General features: G+C 36.1%; 1 protein-coding gene across 3 annotated transcripts in view; it reads left to right on the plus strand.

Annotated features, from left to right (window-relative positions):
• The window catches only part of HBS1L (HBS1 like translational GTPase), a 60,009-nt gene extending 38,689 nt beyond the window's left edge, over positions 1 to 21,320 (plus strand). For all 3 annotated transcript variants that reach the window (XM_027690561.1, XM_027690576.1, XM_027690570.1), the window contains 13 exons: positions 3,641 to 3,897; positions 4,366 to 4,531; positions 6,477 to 6,594; positions 9,197 to 9,343; positions 9,976 to 10,050; positions 10,727 to 10,844; positions 11,032 to 11,100; positions 13,953 to 14,057; positions 16,054 to 16,144; positions 17,750 to 17,858; positions 18,464 to 18,564; positions 19,446 to 19,590; positions 20,648 to 21,320. In XM_027690561.1, coding sequence (XP_027546362.1) covers positions 3,641 to 3,897; positions 4,366 to 4,531; positions 6,477 to 6,594; positions 9,197 to 9,343; positions 9,976 to 10,050; positions 10,727 to 10,844; positions 11,032 to 11,100; positions 13,953 to 14,057; positions 16,054 to 16,144; positions 17,750 to 17,858; positions 18,464 to 18,564; positions 19,446 to 19,590; positions 20,648 to 20,659 — 1,513 coding nt within the window. In that variant the 3' untranslated portion in view covers positions 20,660 to 21,320. The remainder of the gene's footprint in view (positions 1 to 3,640; positions 3,898 to 4,365; positions 4,532 to 6,476; positions 6,595 to 9,196; positions 9,344 to 9,975; positions 10,051 to 10,726; positions 10,845 to 11,031; positions 11,101 to 13,952; positions 14,058 to 16,053; positions 16,145 to 17,749; positions 17,859 to 18,463; positions 18,565 to 19,445; positions 19,591 to 20,647) is intronic.
• The last annotated feature ends 1,636 nt before the right edge of the window (positions 21,321 to 22,956 follow it).

Below are 22,956 nucleotides of genomic sequence, written 5' to 3' on the forward strand. Positions count from 1 at the left end.
TGTAATTCATTTTTTTTCCACTTACTATCAGAGGTAAAGCTCCTTACCATTTTTCTAAGCTGTTATCAAGTTTTGAGTGAACTACTCATCTGGTTACCATGAGGCATAACTAACTGTCAGGGTCCCACTATCGCATTTCTCCTCATGTACTTCCATGAGACTGGAATTGTACGTTTCAGCTGCCCACCTGCCTATTTAGCTACCTAGCAATAAACTTGCTCTCCCTTTCCCTGACACCAGTCATCAAAAAGCTGAATTATCTTGTTAGAGGTGCTCTGTAAGTATATCATCTGTCCGTTCTGATGTTTATTTTCTAAAATGGCAAGTCTTGCTTTATCATGACACAAGTTGTTTGCAGGTTTCCAAAACATGGTAATATCTGAAACCTGTAAAACTCTAAATGGAGCAATGTCCTGACTTCAAATACTGCACCCTTGAAAAAGTGCTAGGGCCTAAGGATGGCTGGAGTCATGTTGCACTCATTATTTCATTTGTATCTAGCACTTTTTCTTTGCACCACCCAAAATAAAAGCTATTTGGCAACCTTAAGCAGCGGTAGTTGCAATAAAAGCTACTTAGAAGTGAGAGAGTACTGTCTGTATCTGGCAATAATGATGATTCTTTCAGGTGCTGTAATTAGTTTGAATTCTACCACTCAAAATCCATCCTGTTTTTGGGAATGCTTAGTGATGCAGACTTTGTCCTGCAAGAAGATCTTAGCATGTGGGATTAGACAGAGTTATTACCTAGCTTAACAAAATAAAATTTAGAAACTTACAAATAACCTGTGTCTGAAAATACATTCTTGTCTTTTAATAGGCTGATGTGACAATCTTTGAGTATATTTTGGAAAGCTATAGAAAAACATGAGAGATATGTTTTTGGGTCACATTACTTACAGCTTCATCTAAGTAACTGCCTTTTAAATTTTTTTCACTTTCGAAAATTTAGTTTGGGAAGAAATGCAGACATTGAAAAGGAGAGAAAATTATTGCCAAATGTAAAGGCTGCTTTGATGTGATTTCTTATGCAAATACTTTTCTCCAGAACTTCAAATATTAGACTTTCAAGGAAGAAAACTTGATAGCAATGTAAAATACTGTATTTGCATTACAGTGTGACCTTTGCATATTGGCACTAGTCCTAGTACTTCAGTGTGAACGTGCTAGATGTTATGCTGAGACTGAACTGAAGTTTGCCTGAGAAAAGGGAAGAAGATGGAAGAGAGTCTTAACCTTGATGAAAGTTGTCTAATGCAAATTAATTGTAAATATATGAGGCTCTCTTAAATGATTCAAACAAAAATTATTTGGTGTACTTTACATCACTCAGATGATTGTAAATACCTTCTTAAAATATATAGAAAGCTTTGTTACCGTAATTCTCTGCACAATTACCCTCTATCAACTTGATTAGTTTCAGTCAATTTTTATAAAGTAAAATTTCCATGAAAAGTCGTTGGAGAAGATAATTGTTTTGCCATTCCAAAGTAGATTTTCATCTAGAACTTAATCTACAATTTAAGGACTTTTAAAAAATAGAGCCTTCTGTTCAGCCTTATAGAAATGCACTTATCTTTTCCAGTAAAAGAAAGCATAAAATAATTGTAGTGACTTTTTTTTCTGTGGAATAATTCATGTGTAATCAGCTTTCTTCATAGCCACATCTAAAGCAATGATGACCAACTAGTTTTTTGGTTTAGAGAATCAAGTGTATCTTTTATGAAGGTTATTCACCTTGCCAAAATGCAGTGTTACTGACTGGAGCTATACTTGGTGATACAGAACAGCCAGCTTTGTAGTGTAAATTGTAGAATGTCATGCTTGTATGACCTAAGGCAGTAGTTTGATATAAACTTGTCCTTCTCCTTTAAGTAGTTTAGAATATTTTGATAGGGTAAGTTCTTTTGAATAAACCTTATACAGAATTGTCTATCCATTATGCGGAAGCACAGGTACCATCAGTACCCCTGCAACCAGCATGGCTGGTGCAAACCAGGCTGTTTGCTTAGCTAATTTGAGAAGCATGCCTCTGTATCTAGCCTTGAGACAAGACCTTGACCTTGGATTTTGGAACTATAGCCAAAAAAATGAAAAAGGTGTCAAAATCAATTAGTCTGCTGTAGTACTGATAACATAGGCAGGTTCTGAAACTGAGGGGAAAAGGGAGACCCATAAAATGTCCCATGTTACTTAGTGCTATAGTGAGAAGCCAAGTTTGCATTCGATATGAACATTAACAATGTTTAATTTTTTAGATCAAATTCTGGAACGGCTTTGTTCAGTAGATTAACATGCTTAGATTGTATTGTTCCATGAGATAAATGTAATGGAAAGGGATAAATACAATGCAAATACTCCTACACAGGCAGAAACTGAGAAGCAATATCAAATAAAAGCAGAGATGTCACAATGTGGGATTCTAAAGTACCAAAAAAAAATTGGCTTGCAGAGGTTGAAATTATTAAAACTGGGAAGTTAATTGTGGTGTGTAAATGGAAAGCAGAGAGTGAAAATTTCACTGTGGATGTGGAAATACTTGAGTCTGAACATGAACCCATTCGGAGAAAGCAGCCTGCAGCATAGCATGATGGTACTGAACTGGAAGGGATTTCCAGTTTTCCAGGGGAAGAAGCCTCTTCCCCTTGGGTAAAGTTTTAAAAACAGTATTTTATAGGGATTTTCTTTATACTTTAATAATCAGTGATTTGTATAATAAAGTTTGCTGTGATATAATGTTGGCACACCTGTAATAACTGCTTCTGTTCCCATCATATTGCTTACAGTAATGCCTCATCATGGAGCTGTCAGGCAGTAAGAAATCTTTTGCTCTCTGGAAGATGTTTCTTAGTGTTTGTTTTTAGTGGTCATCTTTGCCATAACAGGTGAAGAATAATATTGTATATTCTCAGAAAGCTTGTGTAAATTAGGAAAATATGCTAATTTACAAAATGGAGAGAAAAAGAGTGTAAGAAAATAATATATTTAGGATTATTTGCTGTTAAGATTAGTATGGGGATCTGTGGGAGAACAAGATGTTAGAAAAAGGGAGTTGGAAAATCCAAATCTTAGTCCTAGATCCCTTTTATGCTTTATGCATAAAACAAATTTTCTCAGTATTGATAAGTCTTAACTTGCGTGTTATGGTTCTGTATAATCATAGCATCTTAAATTTCAGCTCACATATGCTTAATATCAATTCTTTATGCTATATTGCTGTTCTCACAGTAGAACATCACTATGTTCAGCTGAAGTAATTGTAGTGTACGTGGAAGCTGTTTTAGTATCTGTGCTTCAAACTTGACTTGGGCTCTTAGATTAGAGACAACCAGCTCTCTCTTCTACACAATTGTCTTTTCCCTTCCTGTTAAAGGAAGAGGCTATGGGAAGCTTTTGTTTATCTGTTTCATGTCAACATTACTTCTTATCTTGCTTTTGTAAACAGTGCTTTTCAGACAAGATGTTCAGAGCTGGTATCTATGCAGTTTGTATCCAGCTGCTTATCACTTCCACTTTAATGGGCTTATCACATACTCTTTGTCTGGGGTTTACATGATAGTGAAGGGAAAACTCAATTTCTGTCCTATATTTCTATGTCTTCTTTATCATTTCCATTCTTTGTGTTTTCTTTTTTTCCCTAGTGCAATTGCTGAAGAAAATGGCCATACTAACACACCTCAGAAAGGACTGTTACCTGAAGATGCTGATGTAGCTTCTGGGGTACTTGAAGCTGTCTCAAAATCTACTCTTTCACCCCAAGTAGTGCAGGTTTCAGAAGAGCAGATTACGGTGCATACTCCAGCAAAAAAGTCAAGCAAGGCAAAACCACAAATAGATGTGAAGGCAGAGTTGGAGAAAAGACAAGGAGGAAAGCAACTGCTTAATTTGGTGGTAATAGGTAAATCTGTTAAATTATATTTTTGGCAAACATAAAGTTTAAAAAATGTGTTGGTTGAGTCTGGATGTGATACAGAAGCAAAACTCTTCTCTCTCTAGGGAAGGGAAATCTCATACTGTTTTCAGTTACATCTGCTTGATAGTTATTCTTTGGAGGGAGTACATTCAGATGTCTTTGACTAGGTCAGTGAGGTTGACTTAGCTTCCTTTTGACCATACAGAACGTGATCTGGCTTGGTTTCATTGTTGCATCGTGTTCTTTTTAGTAGGAATTTGGAGATGTTCTATGGCTGCCATGCTAACTAACTTATAATAAAGTGTCTCCCTGTGTCTCTGTCTTACAGAATTATAAAGTTCTATGGGTTGCACAAGCATTATTAGTGCGTGTGTTGTTCATATATTTCTTCTTGTGCTATACCTAGATTGCATAAATGAATAAAATTGATATAATATTTATTTCCCTCCATAGGACATGTTGATGCAGGTAAAAGTACTTTAATGGGTCATTTGCTCTACCTTTTGGGAAATGTGAACAAAAGAACTATGCACAAATACGAACAGGAATCTAAGAAGGCTGGTAAAGCTTCGTTTGCCTATGCGTGGGTCTTGGATGAAACGGGTGAAGAGAGAGAAAGGTAGAAATATATTTTAATGGAAATTAAAATATAAAACCTTTTTTCCCTGAAAGAACAGCTTTTGTTAGAAAATAATAATCTCATAAAGTGAGCATTGAAATGTCAGTTCATCGCATGTGACTTACAATACTTTGAAAATAAAATCTACAAATTAATTAAATTAACAATTTTATTTATATTCTTTATAAACTACCTTTAATTTATTAGTTTGAAATAAGAAACTTTAGATTACATTTTTTCATATCGAAGAAGTGTGTAATGGGGAAGCAGTGAAGCAATTTAAAAAAAATCTATGTTCTTTTAAGAACACTATATGAGAAACTAGATATGATATTCTGCATTCACAAAGTAATAAAAAAAGGCATTTTCATATGTGTTTATGTTTTCGCAATCGCTTGTCACCCATGGTTTCATAGCATATAAGCTCTTCTGGTTGGAAAGATAACCTTCACAATGTAAACTGATGCTGAAGAACATGGAGTAAGGCAGTCCCTATCAAGTGTGTAACTGTTGTTTTCAAAGGCATATACACTTTTGCAGTGTCCCTGTATATAGTTAAACTTGCCTATGAGAGTCCTTTCTTTCACTTGCAAAGCACACATACAAACCTGAGGGGGGGTGTGCGTGTTGATGCAGGTGCAGATATGAGGGAGGGGAGCAATCCCAAAGTGACCAAACACAAATTTTAGAAGTAGTTTTCTGTTAGTAAAGCCTGATGATATTGTAGTGGTAGTATTGTCATGACATTAAAGTCTAAGGTTGTAATAGAGGAAAAGCTGATAGGGGAAAAGTCTTCTTAATCCCTGTAGATGTATATGGGTGTAAACCAAACAAACTTTGAAGATCAATTCCTTTCACAGAACTGTAATAGAATAATTAAACACTATATTAAGTCTGTTATTTTATTAATACAAACTACCTTTGATAGGATGTAATTAATATGAGAAACCAGAAATAGAGGCAAGTGTTTTTTGCCTGCAAAGAGTAAAATGTTAATACAAAGTAAGGTTGAGAGAATAATTGTCATGAGCCTCAAAAGTGATATCTCTTGGTCTGTGATTTTTTTGTTTAGTTGTGCATTTAGGTACCAGATTTCTCTTCAGAAGAAAAATTGTAGTTATTAAGGGAAAAGTTTTCTGAATTGATATTTTTGTTTGATTCTGTTTTCTCTGTACTGAAGTTTTGTATTTTTAAAGAGAAACTTTCTGGAGTCCTGTGTAAATGTTGGGGTCTTGGGGGGCTTATTTTGTTGTTGGAGTGTTTTGGTCATTTGAAGTAGCATACTAAAAGTGTCTGCTATTGTGAGAAGTTTTGTCCCTTGAAAGTGCCTGTCTGTCTTGATCATCTGTAAAGGAGATGCAGGTGACTAACCCAGATACAGATGTGTATGATAGGTGGTTGCATTTGATCAGATGAATCCTGTCCTATGTGCCATGCAGAACATATCGTGGTTAGTGAGATGTGGAGCTGAGTCAAAAGTGTGTTATGGTCCCTTCTTGGTAATTAGTAGTTCTGCATGTGGATCTCTGCAAACGTATAACCGTATTCCTATAGTCCCATACCACCTATTTTTTTTTAAACTTGGCTGTGTTTCTCTTACTCTGATACCTTTTTCTGAAGAGCCAAGTTTTAAAAGTAGAATTAGTAATGAATTAAATATGCAGTACAATTTTCATGTTCTTGCTGTGCTTGTTGGTACACAGTCTATGGGCGCATGGGGTTAGTACTGTGAATTCTGGGTGCTTTTCCTCATGACTGGAGTTACTGAAAGGCAGATCTAGAGGTCTGCTCTTCCAAGAAGCAAGTATCTCTATTTTTGCGTACAGGCTAAATCCATGAAAGCTATGAAGTGTATAATTTCATGTGTTTTTAATACCTTACTTTATTTCTCTGTGAAGCTTTCAAAGCAGTTTTAATGGTGCGTTGCATGTATGCTTTGTTTAAGGGGAGTTACAATGGATGTGGGTATGACCAAATTCGAGACAAAGACTAAAGTAATTACACTGATGGATGCTCCAGGCCACAAAGACTTCATTCCAAATATGATCACAGGAGCTGCGCAGGTAGAGATGGTCTAAAATGCTTTTTCCAATATCAGTATTATTTGTGACTTTTTCTTAAATTGGCTTTCTTCTTTTAAAATCTAAGATGAAATAGAATAATTGATGATGCTAACATATCTTTGAGGTTTTAATGAGTTTTCTAAACTTAAAAAAGAATGTGTTTTTTAAACACTAAAGGTAGTTCCTTTTTTTTGTATGTTAACGTTTGGGAGTAATTTGAATACTGAGTTGCAGTTTGATAAAATCACAGTTGAGCTTTGAAAGCTATTTACATGTGGTATATGTCTACTCAACGAAGTTCTGTGAAAGGGGTCTTGTAGGTAAAGATTTCAGGTAATTTTGAGCTTAAAGAAAAAAGATTCAGAGAGACCAAACAGAACACATTCTTCTGTTTAATAGTGTGTTCTGTATGGGATGAGAAAACATAAGTTTATACAGGATGCATCTGTCTTGTCAGGAGGACATTTGCAGAGAGTATGTGCCACTTGCTTTAGGAACAGTAGGTGAAGTCAAAAGTATTGGCCACTACCCATTGCATTTGGTATGGCATTTACCCTTCTCATATAGGTTAGTTATTTAATTTGTGGAAATAATAAATCAGAGGTGGGGGAAAAATAACATGGTTACATGACATAAAATGTGTGAAACTTTTTTCCACTTAAAGGCACCCTTTTTAAATAGTAAAATTGATTCTCCAAAGTAGAGCCTTAATCAAATATTCTTTTTTTCCAAAACTAAGCTACTGTATATAGATTTTTGCTCTGCACGTGTCATAACAGTCTGAAATATGAGTTTTATCATAAGATCTTGTTTGAATACTTGGATGAGTACTGTTAGTATGATTTTACAGATAAAGAACTACAGTGTAGGGAGCCTGGTGTGCCCCAAGTTTTGCTTAAAGGAGAGCCTGGGTAAGAATTCATACCTTATGACCCAGTGATTAGGCTGCAGAATAGTCAGAAGTTTGCAAATTATGGTGTACTTGTTACACAGTCATCTATATGTTGTAGTAATTTTATGAGTTTTAAAATTAGAAGTGGATCTTTAGTTTCAGAGCAGTGGAAAATGTCAGTTGAGACATGCTAATTTCTTTACAATTGTAATTTAAACTGGTTTGTCTTTTGGGGTAAAAGTAATACAGGCAGAATTATTAAGGGAAGACTTGCAGATCTACCAGCAGTTGTATCAGTTCAGCAGAAGATGGGTCTGACCAAATAAAGCTTTTATTTCTCTGTTCCCTCAGCTATCAGGATGGGGAGGGGCTGGTCTATTCTGAAGCCTGCTAAGGAATTACTGAAACTTTGCAACTTTCCGTTGCCTGTTAGAGTAGGCTGAGTGCTGAAGCAATGGCTGGAAATGGCTTTAATGCCTTTTTATTGTGGAGAATGCTGTTAGAAGGTGAATCCCCAGCTGCTGTTATGCAGAATTCAAATCAGCCTTATCAGGGCCAGGATCTGGCCTTTGATACACATTTATGTAAGTCCTGAGGTACCTTTTTTATTTTTTATAATTTAGAAAATACAGGATTTCTTTTTTTTTTGAGGGCGAAGTTCACTATAATGCACTTCTAAGGCTGAAAGCTGTAGGGAAATTCATCAGTCATCCTTTTCCCGTTCTCATACTTGTGCCGTCTCTGAACGAGCTGGGGGATTTCATGCCTAGGACTAGGTGAGGGGAGTTCGGGGTCAGCACTCTGTTCCTTTTCCTGGCACCCTGAAGCATAAACATGTAAGGAAAGGGAAAAAGTACCACTTTTTCTTCTCTCTTTCCATTATGTCCATCTCTTCAGTCCTATGGAATTGTTTTATACCTGCCTCTTGGCAGCAGTGCCTTTATTATTTGTGTTTGTTTCCATCACTTGGTACATGATGATGGTCTAACGGACAGTTACTTACCAAAGCAGGAAAAGTAGAAGAAATATTAACAGCATTTAAGGCTAACAGCAACATCTGTGTTTTTTCCCAAAGTTTACATGCTGACTTTTGTGCAGTGCTATAGCCTATTTGCTTTTAATGCTGTGGCGGAGAGTTTGTCTAGGTGGTAAGATAAACTACTTTGTCTTTTCCACCTTGTGTTTTTGGTATGCTGCAGTGTGTTGAGTGGACTGTGAAGCATTCACATCCAGCGTACAGTCTATAACTATATAACTGGTTGTCCCAGTTATATTGTGATGTGATTTATCTGTAATTTTTGCAGCTTCTCACTTTAAAGGTGTCCAGACTGAGGCAGGGCGAAGTGGGTATTGTGCTTATACCCTTGTTAAAGCTTCTGAGCATAGGCTGCTTTTGTTTAGTTGAGATCTGTGCAGCACATCCATAGTAGGTAGATTGAAAGGGACGGGTTTCCAAAACCAAGAGTTGGCTTGTGTTTAACTGGGAGGTGCTGGTTTATGACATGAGATGACATAATGCCATAGTATTTCATCAAAGTGGGCGTGATACAGATAGGACTGAACAGTTTCAATTACATTTGGAGCACGTCAGGATTCCTCCTCTGTAAAATATATTTTGCCTGAAATATTGCTGATTTATGTATTTACCCAGATTATTTCCGCCTCTTAACCACTTTTGATTGGTTTTTGTTTTTTTTCCTTTTAATCTAGGCTGATGTGGCAATTTTGGTCGTGGATGCTAGCAGAGGAGAGTTCGAAGCAGGGTTTGAGACGGGTGGACAAACTCGAGAACATGGATTATTAGTGCGCTCTCTTGGAGTGACACAGCTAGCTGTTGCAGTCAATAAAATGGACCAGGTACATGCCTAATTTCCTCATCCAAGTGAAGGCCTTCTGTCTAGATTTGTGGATACTAAGTTTAAGGATCAATATTGTGAAACTAATAATAATGTATTGTTTCTTTCTTTGCTATTCAGCTCTGTCTCTTGTGTTTAGACCTCACTATTCTTTTTATTTATGGGTGTATTTTCAAAATACACAGAATGATAGTTTAGGTGCTAAAATGAGCAGGGGTCCTTTTGTACTTGTGGAAATCTCATGTAAGCAGTTAACCCACTGGTATCTGCAAGAGCATCTTGGTGATTATTCAGGTCAAGACTCCGCTAGTTTTACTTAAACCTGTAAGGTGTGTTAAATACTACTATTTATATTTTAGGTTACTACTGTGTTGGATATATCTTGCTGAATCTGAATTTTGTGCAAACTTAAAAAAGTTGCTGTTCAAACTAAAGTTAAGGTGGTGCATTGTTTGATATCAGTAATTGTTAATGTATATGCTCTTATCTATTCAAGTATGAATGCACCTGGAAATCTCATATTTATAAATGCACACCTGTTTCTACTACAGAATTGATGACATGCACCTGTATGTTCAAGTCATGGTTAAAAATCTATTTTATTATTGTATCATAATGTGTTCTTTATTTTAGGTCAGTTGGCAACAGGAAAGATTTCAGGAGATTACGAGTAAGCTTGGCCAATTTCTTAAGCAAGCTGGCTTTAAGGTAATGTAAATTTGTGAGGCCTTTATTGCTTTGTTCAAGCATTTGGGTGAGATGAGTTTTTCCTCCAGTCAGGTTATTTTGTGTCACTTACCTGCTACTACTGACTGCAGATAGTATAGCAGATTCCTTTTCTTGCTGGTATAGCATACATTGAGCCCTGGATAAGGTTAGTCAGTTATTTACTGACTCTGTGTCATCATCTTTGTTTAGGTCTGTTGAATCTTTTGGACACTCACCTCATTTGTAGTTTCTTGGGATTGTTGTCTACAAAGCAGAAGAGAGCAAGAATTGTCTATGTTAATGTTCAGGATTACATGAATGACAGTAGAGAGTTTTATACTGGAGCAATTGTCAGCGTGGATTGTGGCCTTCCTGCAATCCCTATGGAGAATGCAGCAATTCAAAAATTGGAAATTGGAGTTTGTTACCTGAACTCAGTTTCTAGTTGTTAGTGTTGCTATCATTATGTTTAAATATATCCAACTCTCTGGAACATTGTGATCAGGCACGAGGGAAACAGAAAGGAAATGGATCCTGCCTTCTCCAGGGGAAATATGAATGTGGCAACTATTCTTTTAAAGTTTAGATGTGTAATATTGAAAAAATGCACCTCTTGCTTCTGCTACAAGATCCTGTTATTAATGTATGCTTAACATCGGTTTGTTTTCTTGATTAGGAATCAGATGTGGCTTATATCCCAACAAGTGGCCTTGGTGGTGAAAATCTAGTCACGAGGTGTCAGTCAAGTGACCTCACACAGTGGTATAAAGGAAAGTGTTTGTTAGAGCAAATTGGTGAGTGCAATTTTGCTCATTTAAAAACTAAACTATCTTAGTTCTGTGTATGTCAAAGCTTTTATTTTGGGGAAAATGTGGGATAAAGCCATTGGAATGCACCATAGTTGATTTATCTCTAACTGAAAAGTTGTTGAGATAGTTGTTGAATACAGAAATTCTTAAAATCTTATCAATTTATTTGCAGATTCTTTCAAGCCACCACAGAGATCAGTGGATAAACCATTTAGGTTGTGTGTTGCTGATGTTTTTAAAGGTTGGTTATTTCTATAATATTTTCACAATAATTTCACCAGTGTTTAACACAAGTGTTGCAAAATGCTGTCAAAATAAGGCTTAAACTAGGAACTTTATGTGTGTCAGTAGTACTGGACCTGAGTAGTAAGCTTTCAAGTACTATTCCTTACCAAATTTTAAATAGCACTACTGAAGGTGAAACACACTGTAAAAGAAATTGAGGAAGATAATCTACATGACCAGTTAATTGTCTGTATAATGAGTTTATGGTTCTGTGAGACAGAACGTGGGACTTTCTTTTTCCCAAACTGATTCTGCTGGCCTAAATCAGTGTTCTCAAACTTTTTATGAGTGTGGCTTTGGGCTCTTTTACCTTCCAGTCCTAGATTTTAAACAAGTTTGTCTTGTACCTTTTATTTTCATTGTCATAGCTGTGAACAACGGTACATTCCTTAATTTTGGTATAAAAATTGGGATAGGTGAGGTAGAAGAAAATGGCGGTAGTGGTGAGACTGTTATAAGCAGCCAAGGTTTAATGAAAGGCAGTTAGCTGTTCCAAGCATTAATAGAGACAGGGACAGCAAGTAACTATAATCAGTACTTATTTTGATATAACAGACTGCCTTGAGCACTTCATGGTAAATTTGATATTTTTTTTCATATAGTCATTTACATTTAAAGGTAATTTACAAAAAGTAAGATTTGTAGACACATCCCATATAAAACATTCTGTAGGTCCCTTGAGGAATGTTGCAAACTAAATGACAGCATGATTTGAAATGTTGTAAATATTTGTAATCAAATATCATTACTGAAGTTCATATATTAAGAAATTTTGGTTTATATATAGGGTGTTTATAGGGGAAGTACAAAAAATCAGATGAAAATTCTGATTGTAATTGGAAATACTGGGTTTGTACAATTTTCATGTGTACCTTTGAGAAAACACTGGGTATTATACATACCCCTGGTTAGCTGATTGAAGGTACTGAAGCCATAATGTTAAATATTGAAAACTTGCATGGGAATTTACCCTAGTGTGTTACCACTAGTTTTTGTCATCTATGTCATCACTGTATTTATTTTTTTCTTTTTTAATTTTGTGACTTATGGGAAAGCGTGTTAGGATTATTGATTGAGATCTTTCAAATTATTATCATAGCTTTTCTGTTGCAATAATAGTTTTTGTGTTGAGCGTAAGTTTCATAAAATGGGTGATATTGACTAGATCTGCCTTGCTTAAATATGCAAAAAAATAATGGCTTTGAAAGGGACTCAATTTACATATACGAGGTTTATTACTAAATGCGGCATTTTAGGTGTTTTTTAGGCTATTTTTTCTTACCTTATGACCTCAAAACTTAATTAACTTGGATGGCACCAGAGGAAGTAGCTGCAGATACAAGTACATGAAGCAATAGTTGTTCTCAGCTTTATTCCAGTAGCTGTGCATGCTCAGGAGGAGTTGTCCATAGAAGTGTGTAAAAAGTGCGACTGCTGAGTGTACTCTTAGGTAGTTTGGAAAACCCCTCTCTTTATGTTTCATGGGGATCTGAAGGAACTTGACACTTTGCAGGAAGCAATCAGCATGGGAAAGGGTGAAGCTTCAAAGACCACATTGGTTTGCCATGCCAGAGCTGGTGATGATGTGAACAAAAGATAAATCATTCTTGATTGTGCTTGGGAGTGGTTGAGAATCTGGAACCGGTTCATATTTCTGGTTGCCTGCAAGCGCTTGCAAAGGCAGCTTCAGGTTCTTTTGTGTACCATATTGAGGTGGTATTTGTACTGTGACTTGGGTATTCTTTTTCTAGCAAGTATCTGCTTCTCCAGTTTTCTGTTTGTTTGGAATCTGATTCATCTGGTAATTGACTGTGTTCATCTTGTTTGCTGGAATGAATAGAGTAAAATTAGCATACAGACATACTGGTAACATTTTTCTAGTTAGATAGATGGAAGCATTCATCAGTATTGGTGATGAACACAAAAGAGCAAGTTGGTAATAAGTGACCTCAAGATTTGAGGTCAGCTTGCTCTTTTGAATTCAGCTTTAAATCCAGCTTTGTGAGACACAAAATACTAAGATGTATGCTTATCACTGAATTGTGATGTTCAGCAAAAGATGTATTTGCTGTTTGTATGGATACTGAAAATGTCATTGTAGAATCAGTTGAGAGGAGTCCTTTTTAAACACACTTGCAAACACATGCTAAGAAGATGTGGTATTTCTTAAGGTATACGTGCATAAATGTGCATGTGTAGGATATCTGTGGAAAATAATTGACATATCATTCAAATGATGAACAGTGTTAGGACATTCAAGAAGAAAAACTTTGCAGATCTTTTATTCAGAAGTACTTAAGTCATCCCCAGTAATAATAGTTTCTCATATTAAATAGGACTGGATCAATCTTAGACTTTTCCAGAAGTAAAAGTAATGTGCAGACAGAGCATGTAGGATTCAGGCTCAATTAAAAAGTAAATGGCATAGGAATTTGCACCTGTGTGCATGAGAATTATGAGAGGTCTGTTGTATGCTTTTTATCTAATTATAGTGAGAAAGTGCTGAATTAAATAATATTGCTAGAAATTAAAGGGCTTAATCTAATACTGAAAAAACTAAAAAATATTTCTTCATGTACCTACATTTGTTTAAAGAAGGATATTTCTTCCTTAGTTCTGAAAAATATAAGATCTAGAGGTTTTGAATTTAATGTTTAATTTTCATTATGATGCTCAGCTGGCTAACTTGCAAGTACTGAACACTCTTCTGGGAGGGGAAAAAAATCTTCATTGCACTGCTGAAAGACTAACTTGTGATGGGAAATTGACCAAATTATGAAGTTTTTTGAAATTGTTGCTATATTACAGACCAAGGGTCAGGATTTTGTGTGACTGGTAAAATAGAAGCAGGCTATATTCAAGTTGGAGAACGACTTCTGGCAATGCCTCCCAATGAAACTTGCACTGCAAAAGGTACAGTCTTCAGAAGCATGTTTACTTTCAGGTCAATGCTGGGCTAGAAACAGTTACTGAAATGGTAACAGACTGTCAAAGTGATACTAACTGTCAAACATAAATTGTGAAAGCATAAAACGAATTTCTTTAGATGTGACTGTGTCTGTATAAATATGTCTATGAAGAGTATGTGAAATCTTGCATGGTTTTTTTACCATATCAGATAATCCAAATGTGACTTGTGACTTTTGACATTGCTTTATGAAGACTCTGTAAAAATATCTGAGTTCCAACAATGTCTATTAAAATATGCAGTACAGGAATCATTAGTATTCAGCTTTACTGTGAAGTGTTACTGCTGTTAGGAAGTGTGAAGATGTTGAACAACCTTTAGAAATTAATCTCCTGAAGTGGATATGAAAAAGCTGGAGAATTAAGTAGTCTCTCCTGTTTGGTGTTCCTAGGATTTGTCACTGATCCTTTCATAATATCAAACTTTCAGGATATAATTGCCCTGAGCAATTAGAAAAGAGAAGAAAATTGGATTTAAATTTCAATGCATTTGATTTCTGAAAAGAAGAGTAGCTAGGCATTAAATGCTTATCTATTTCCTGATGAAGCTTGCTGTCTTTGTACTGCAGAGTTGTTTGTTTCATATCCAAACAGAAAGATAAAATTATGATTTTCCTACATTAACCAATGAATAAAAAATTGAGTCCTCAATCTAAATGAATAGGTTTCTGTATCTAAGTATTTAGCCTGAATTCAGCAATGTGCTGGTTTGACTGTCCCATTCTCTTCCCAAACCACCTTGTTCAATGCTACTTTGGGAAGCTCTTCAGTGTGCCAGCTTGTATTGTTCTATGCACATTGTTCACATGCACAGGAATGTTACAATAACATGGGTGAATATGGGTATCACACCACTGTAGTCAATCCTCTGTTTTGTGAGTGGAGGAAGTAGCATGGAAAAAGGTATATTTTGTCTGACAATCACTAGTGGTACTATTATGGTTTTTCTTTTGTACTGCCTCTCATATCACTGAAATGCAAGTGAAGACTGGGGATATTAGTTCATTAAGCATGTATTATTTACATTTAATGTAAAGAAGACATAATTTATCACACAGTGTTTACTAAAGGTAGTGTGCACATTAGAATCAAGTTTTTAATTTCAAGAGGCTGAATTTCCCTTATTCTGTGAGAATGACATATATGTGAAATAATTATCAACAGTGCCTAAAAAGTGGTACTTAACATGCTTATAGTTGAATGACGCTTTCTGGCATATTTTTGGCAAGTGGTTTTGGGAACAGATTTGCAAATCAATAGATACAATCTGTAGCAAAATAGAACTAGATCCTATAAATATATGCAGTATTTCTAAAAAACAGTTTTTTCCTTTCTCTCTTGGTGTCTACGAGAAACCTCAGAATGTTAAATCAGAGCGAATTAGTCTCATCTACCAGCCAGGTTGTCTTTTAAAGAAATTAAAATACACCAAAATCAGAATAAAAATTACTTTTAAAGATGCTTTCTAATAGACATGGTGTCGTGAATGAAAGGCTTCAGTTATGCTTTTTTATGAAAGAGTCAGCAAACCCACGTAAGGTAAATGAAAGTTGACATAGTACCATTAAAGTATACGAAAGATGCGGTCTAGGGTGTGCATGTGCCTCAAAGGATAGGTGGGGCAGATACCGAGATATTAGTACTACGGCATTTTCAGGATTGCGTCATCTGTGCTGATAACAAGTGCCAGGTCCCCTCCTCTGGCTTAAATAAGGCCATGTTATGGTGCAGGGTGGGGTGAGAGAGAATAGTGAATCCTCACCGAGGGGGGGAAAAAAGCTTCCTCAGTTTTCTCAGTTAAAAAGCTTTTACTCTCAACCCATTCATAATGAAAACTGATGAGTAATGGTTGATGAAGCACAAAGGGCCCAAACAGAGCTGTTTGTTTGTAGGTCAGAACCTAGGTACTTCACTTTGAGGTTCTGTTCTTACTCATTTCCAGGAATCACACTGCATGATGAACCAGTTGATTGGGCTGCAGCAGGAGATCACGTTAGTCTCACTTTGACCGGCATGGATATCATCAAAATCAAGTGAGCAGAACTGGGTTTCAGTCTAAGTAACGGTTTGTTTTTAATGAAAAGCTATATAACTATTACACTTGACTATTGGCGGTTTACTTGAAGAATGATGTGGCTACCAGGATATTTAAAACCAAAATGATGCATATCACCTGGCTTGCATGCACAAACGTTGGAAACATCTGCTGCATGTGCAACGGCAACCTCAGAAGAATACTGTTAGTCTTCATACTTTGCCTAGTGCTGACACTGAACCCTCAGAGCCGTTTTCCTTTAGACTAGTCCTTGGACATTTTAATTGCTAAATTAAGTAAACCCTTGTTGCTAAACAAAACAAAAGATTTCTTAAGAACTTAACAAATAATAAATCTTCCTAACAAAACACATCCAAACAACTCCCATTTTGTACCAGTAAGTAAATCTGGACAAGTGGAATTGATGGAAACTCTTTATTCAACACAGTTAGCTGCTTGTAAGTTTTGTTTCCCTAAAGGTTTTGCTGACCCTGCTTTTGGGGGGGGTGGTCTGACAGTGAGACACAAAAAATCTCTTTGTGTCTATTCCAGTCCATAGGTCTCATGTTAATCATTAACCTCAAGCTTTTAGGTAAGTGTCACTCATTGTTGGGTCCAGAAAATCAGACCCATAATTTCTTCAGCTTTTTTACATTCCAGTTGGACTTCAAACAGCACTTTCAAGCTAATCTTCGAAAACTTCCTTGCATTGATAGTTTTTCAGATTTATGTAAGGGAGAGGTACAGGTTTTTCTGTATCGCCATTTCCAAATGGATCGTGATTTTTTGTGGTAAATGGGAGGGGAAGAAGTCTTACTCTAATTGTTGAATGAAGGCTTGAGTCAATTTGCTACCTTGATGTCATTCATCTTTTGGAGATACGTTAGATTTGTCAAGAAAAGTTAAGAATTTTTTAGTCTCCTTGACATTGATGAAATTTGATGACGTCTATCATATATGTTTAGTCATGATGTTTGTTCTCTTCAGTCATGTTTTCCTGTGTGGGATTAATTTTATTTTCATTTTAGATGGCTAAAATTAGCCCCTCTGAAAAAGCTGTGTCTAGTCTACTTGTCAACTTACAGTGAACAGCAGCTTTCTTGTGACTCTGTGCAGAATTTTTTGGAAATGAATGCTGCTGAAAGCTCAGGTTTTGAGTCCTGATCATGATGTTCCTTTATCCAGAAAGCAGTTGAGTTACAGGCAGCAGCACTGAAATTTTGGGCACTCTACACTATTTTGTGCTATTGATCTGAAACACTGAATCTCTGAATGAAAGTCTAATTCTTAAAAGTACCTACGCACAGGAAACAGAGACATTTTTAGAAACTGATTAGAAATGGACGTAATTGTTCACTGAACTAGACAGACCTCTTCATGCATACACACAAAATAAGGTAGACATTGTCTAGGAATTAATTTTGTTACAGGCTTTAATACAGTGTTCCTGGATATATCCATGCACCCCGCCCCCCACTGCTCTGATTATATTAAAGTGGTGTTGTCTTTCCTTTGCTTGTTTTAAATAATTAACTTTTTCCAGTGCAGTGATTAACATTTGTATGTCAAGAGATATATATGGGGGTTTTTTTCTCTCTTGTAGTGTGGGCTGTGTATTTTGTGATCCCAAGGAACCCATTAAAGTTTGCACTCGGTTCAGAGCTCGGGTTCTCATCTTCAATACTGAGATTCCAGTCACTAAAGGATTTCCTGTAAGTCTCTGTGAAAGCTCCTGTGTTCATTACAGGTTGCTCAGTGCTTTTCCTCTCCATGTTTGACCCCCTGAATACAAGATACATTTAAAATCCAGAAGTGGTTCTGTCTCTCTAGAGGAAACAGATTCTTCTGTAATTTGAAGCAGATGTAAGGGGCTACTGTGTCTGCTTATGCATATTGTTATTTGGCTTTTAATACATAGCTGAGCCATTTCAGAGAACCAGAGTTTTGCCACGGCTAGGCTGTCCTTTAGAGGCTCACACCCTGTAGAAGTATAATAATGCACTTAGAGTTAAGATCCCTTTTACAATAAATAAAATATCGGTTCGTGCTGCACGGAGGTGGCAAAAGCAAAACACTTAAGAATGAAAAATGTATTTATGATGACATAAAACATGGCCTTTATGTCATATCTGTAGAGATCACAAAGTTTCAGAGCTAGAAACAGTTAACTGAATGTGAGGCAGACACTCCCGCGAGAGAAGTTTTATAAGCATTTAAAAAAAAAAAAAGTCTTAAAACAAGCTGGTGTTTTCAAGTATTAACAGCTAGGATTGCTAATTTTTGTAGAACGTTTAATAACTGAAAAAAATATTTCTAGGTGCTTTTACACTATCAAACAGTAAGCGAACCTGCTACTATTACAAGACTCTTGAGTGTCCTGCACAAAAGCACTGGTGAAGTGACAAAGAAAAAACCTAAGTAAGTGGTTTGAATAGTTAATGATTACTCAAGAAATGGGTTGACTTTTAATATCAAGCAGTTTCTACCATGAATGGATAATATGTTTATAAGAATACACTTTTGTTGTTTCAGTTGGTTTCATGTTTGGATTTCTGTGTGTTTTACAAAGTAAAAAACCTCCTGCCCACTTGATAAATGCAGAGCACCTGAGAAGTCAAATGACTTGCTTAAGGTCGCTTGCAGAATTGGGAGTGAATCCTAGATCAACAGCCCTGTAATTAAAGGATTTTTTTCCTTTTTTTTTTTAATAGTATTTCTTCTTTTCCTGTTAGAGCATGGGATCTCATTATGGAGCTGGTTTACTGTTCTAAAATGCACTTGACTAGGCAGTGGGTCAGGGTAAAAAAAATTAGAGAGTCTTCCCATACAACTACAGTAACATCCCTCTAGTTATTTAAAGCTGTATTTGGCTAGAAATGCTGTTTGATATATACAATGTTATCAGAATGATCCTTTTCCAGAAATTGCATGTCTGAAACTGTTGCAGACTTCTACAGAGCAATGAATTGGCTCTTTAGTTGTGGGGTTTGAAACAAGACTTGATTTCTACTTGGCATGAAAAAACAGGTGTTAATGAGATAGTTAACTTCAAAACAATTTGCTAAATGTTGTGGTGAGTGCCCTTCTCTAGAAGTTTTTGAAGAAAACTCAGATGCCTTTTTAAAATATACACTCCAGGCAAATGAATGTTCAGTCTCATGGCTTGGATTATACTTGAAATCAAGCTTGATAGTTACACTTTTGGCCTTTTAACTTGATTTTTTCCCATTTAGTGTTCTTTACTTCATTTATGTGTGCATATATATTACTAATAGAATTTTCTGCTTATTTACCTGCAGGTTCTTGACTAAAGGACAGAATGCTCTAATAGAACTACAGACTCAAAGACCTGTTGCTCTAGAGTTGTACAAAGATTTCAAAGAGCTGGGGAGGTTTATGTTACGCTACAGTGGTTCCACTATTGCGGCAGGAGTTGTTACAGAGGTTTGGCGTTTTTGTAAGACTTTCTATACTGCAAAGGAACAATATTATGGTTAAGATCTGTTTTACACTCTCTAGTCTGAAAAGTGAATTTTTTTCCGCTAAAAAAGAGGCAGTGCTTCAGTAAGATGTGAGGAAAACTTGCCATGGTCCTGTTCAGTTTATTTGGAGTAAAAATTACTCTATTTAGAATTTTTTTCCCACCTCTCTTGAGTTAAAAAATAACCCTTTACTATTTTAACACACATCAGTCTTTTTGAAATCTGCCTGTGTAAATACACTGGAAATAGTTTGCAAATAAAAAGTATGGGCCATTTTTACTGTCTCTAATTAGGGTCCCAGATCTTTTTCTGTTAACATTAAAGAAAACTGTACATTTCATTCTTACTGATACCTGTAAACATTTTCTGATTCTTTGTTAGAGGAATCAAAAACTGTGGGGCTAAACATAAATATTTTGCCTTCTTCTAGAAGCCAAAACTATGAATGTCCCTTTATCTGTCCCTTTAAAAAAATATTGCTGTTATTTTTGGATTAGAATTTGAGTTCTAATTTTAGGCCTGAAGGAGTGCAATTTAGTCACATTAACCTAGTTCTGGTACTGAGACTTAAAGCTGAGTCATTTAATGTCAAAACTTGGAATTTGAGCATGAAAATTTCTGGTTTCTCCACATATGTGTAGGAATGATGTGCTAGGTCTGTCAGAGGCTCTTGGCCTTTTGCAACTTTAGTGCTCTTACCAATCTCTCTGGTCTTAAATAGGATCCAGAATTAGGTCTTTCATCTTGCACCCATTTTTCATAAATTTAATTTGAAGTGAGTGGGGTTCTGTTTAGATGTATGATGACCAACGTTTGTAGAATTGGGACTAAATAACCTCTCTGATTGTTATTTGGGAATTGCTGTTTAAGTACCTGTGATCTTGTTCCAGAGAACTTCAGAACAAAAGGAATTATTTTTTCCACAGCTAACTGCATCATGTTGAAAAATGCTGTAATTGTTTTACATTCAGTACTTCCTTTTTCACCGTAGGGTTTTTTCCATTTGCTTATATTTTTAGATTAAAGAATGACCATGGTGACAGAATTTCCACCGTCCAACCAAAACCCAATCAGATATCCAAACTTCTGTCTAAGAATCCAATTATTTCAGTTGAAGGAACAAGTGCAATTAATTGGGGAGAAGATGATGATGGCAAAAGCTAAATCGTGTGATACATCTGGGGATCTCTTCATCAGTCTCTCCTGCTGCAGAACAAGATGCCAACTGACAAGAAACTGCAAGTGTTGCACTTCTTGATCTCAAGATTGTCATGTGTTTCTCCATGTGGAATTTAGGCCTTAGAGAAGTTGATGGAAAAATCTTAGAAAGTTGGATTGGAGAAAAAAAGATGATGAATTATCATGAAAAAAGCTCCTTACTCCCAGACATAAATTGTTTACATAGTTTCTTTGATTGCTTTTTTGCTGCACATTAATTCAGTAAAGTAACTTTATTGGTCTAATATATTTTTAGGTTTGAGTTGAATTCATATTCAGGGAAAAAAGAACTATTTACTTTGTTTTTAAGAGAATGGCATGTAGTATTATCCTGGGATTATTTTCCCTGTCCCAAAATTTATTTAAAAAAAAATTTCTTTTGCTGTGTAGTGGAAACTGTGCCAACTTTGGTTCATTTTATTTTTTAAGAATAGGAATATTCTTTAAAGTAAGAATAATAAAGTTGTCTGAGCACTTTTGTCTCCTTCATCTTTTACTATTTAAACAGTTCTAAATTGTGTTAAATCATTCTTTACTTTCCATAACTGAGAAGTTTCAGAGTAAACTTGCAAGTTAAAATGTAAAACTGGCATCCAACTTGTCTTTCTGAAGAAATAATTGCAGTTTTTCTCATGTTAGTCAGTGCAGCTACTGCGGATACGCGTCTTTTATCCAGACTTAGTACTCTTTTCAACAAAGGCCGGCAGTTTAATCTTGTGATGTCTGCTAAATCCAGTTATTGTGCTTACTTATGCCTGTAACTCCTTCCCACTTTTCAGTAGTGGGGCAGATGAAACCTCCCAACTAAAAAGAGAGTCCTTCTGCCACCTCCAGTGTAAGCTCAGGACAGACACACTTGACTACAACTCGTCTTTTTTTTTCAATAGGATGTGTGAAAAGACCTCAGGTATTTCAGGACCTGTACATGAGTGCTGAGTGGAGACAACGCAACTTTGCCCATAGTTAGTAGTGGGGAGCAGGAATGAAAGTACTTTCTTCACAGCATCGGTCACTGGGTTAATTGAAGTAAAGCTGTGTTCGGGGTAGTGAAGAACACAAAAAGCCTGTGATTGTTACTTAGTTCAAAGTCATGTATGGTCCGTACCTACACTTTCCATGTAATTTTTTTGGTAGGTAACTTTTTTGCACTTACATGCTTTAGCTGCAGTTCAGCAAGTTGACCACATAGATAAATTGTATTCTCGACTGCACAAACATTTTTAGAAGTATCAGCACTGCTTTATGTGCATGTAAAATTTTATGAAACTGAATTACCTGAAAAGTGTTATTGCCAAAACTGAAGTTTATGAATTATCACTGGTTGTTATGTCTTTTTATAGTCCAGAAATTGCACTTAAATTCTTACCAGTTTTACCTTGCCAGCTGTGAATGTTTTGGTGCCCTTCTGGATTCCAGAGATTCATACTGCCTAACTCCTGCATTGAACCTGTCCTACTTGAACTCGCTTTCAGACCTTGAAAATGTTTAGGTTGCTTTTAAGGCAGTGGGCAGTTACAGGCACAAGAATGTGTCTTCAGTGTTAAAACTTGCATAAATTCCTTACTGTTTGTGGACAAGGAAGTGTGATATGGGGTGAACCTCTGATAATTCTTCTCACACATGATTGCAATAAATTTTGAGGCTCACTATTCTGTGATGGCAGAAAAGCTACTTGCGTGCTTGGGAGAAGCAGAGGTATTACCTAATCCAGTTTCAATGTGACTGCACTATCTTTCAGCACAGATTTGAACTCTGCCCGGAGGTGCCAATTGGTTGAAGCCTAAATGATCTGTTATTGTGCAATAGAAACATATCACCTTTATTCAATCAAAATATGCTTGCATGTTGATCCACAAGAAATTTGATGGCTTGGCAGTGGCCCAGGGTGCAAAACCTTTCTAGACTGCTGATTGAAACATTCACAATGTCCTGGTGACAACATACTGCTCTCTGGGTGTAGTGTTTTGAATATCTCTGGAGTGCAAGGAGGTGGCATGCAGTCTTAGAGCAATCTGATAATCTTAAGCATTCTCACTTTGATAAAAGTGTCTTTTACACAGCTCTTACCAGGCAGTTTGAGTTCTTAGGAAGTTAATGAAAAACCTAATAA

The sequence above is a fragment of the Neopelma chrysocephalum genome, unplaced genomic scaffold (assembly GCF_003984885.1).
Source record: "Neopelma chrysocephalum unplaced genomic scaffold, ASM398488v2 Primary Assembly neopelma1_23, whole genome shotgun sequence".
Lineage (NCBI taxonomy): Eukaryota > Metazoa > Chordata > Aves > Passeriformes > Pipridae > Neopelma > Neopelma chrysocephalum.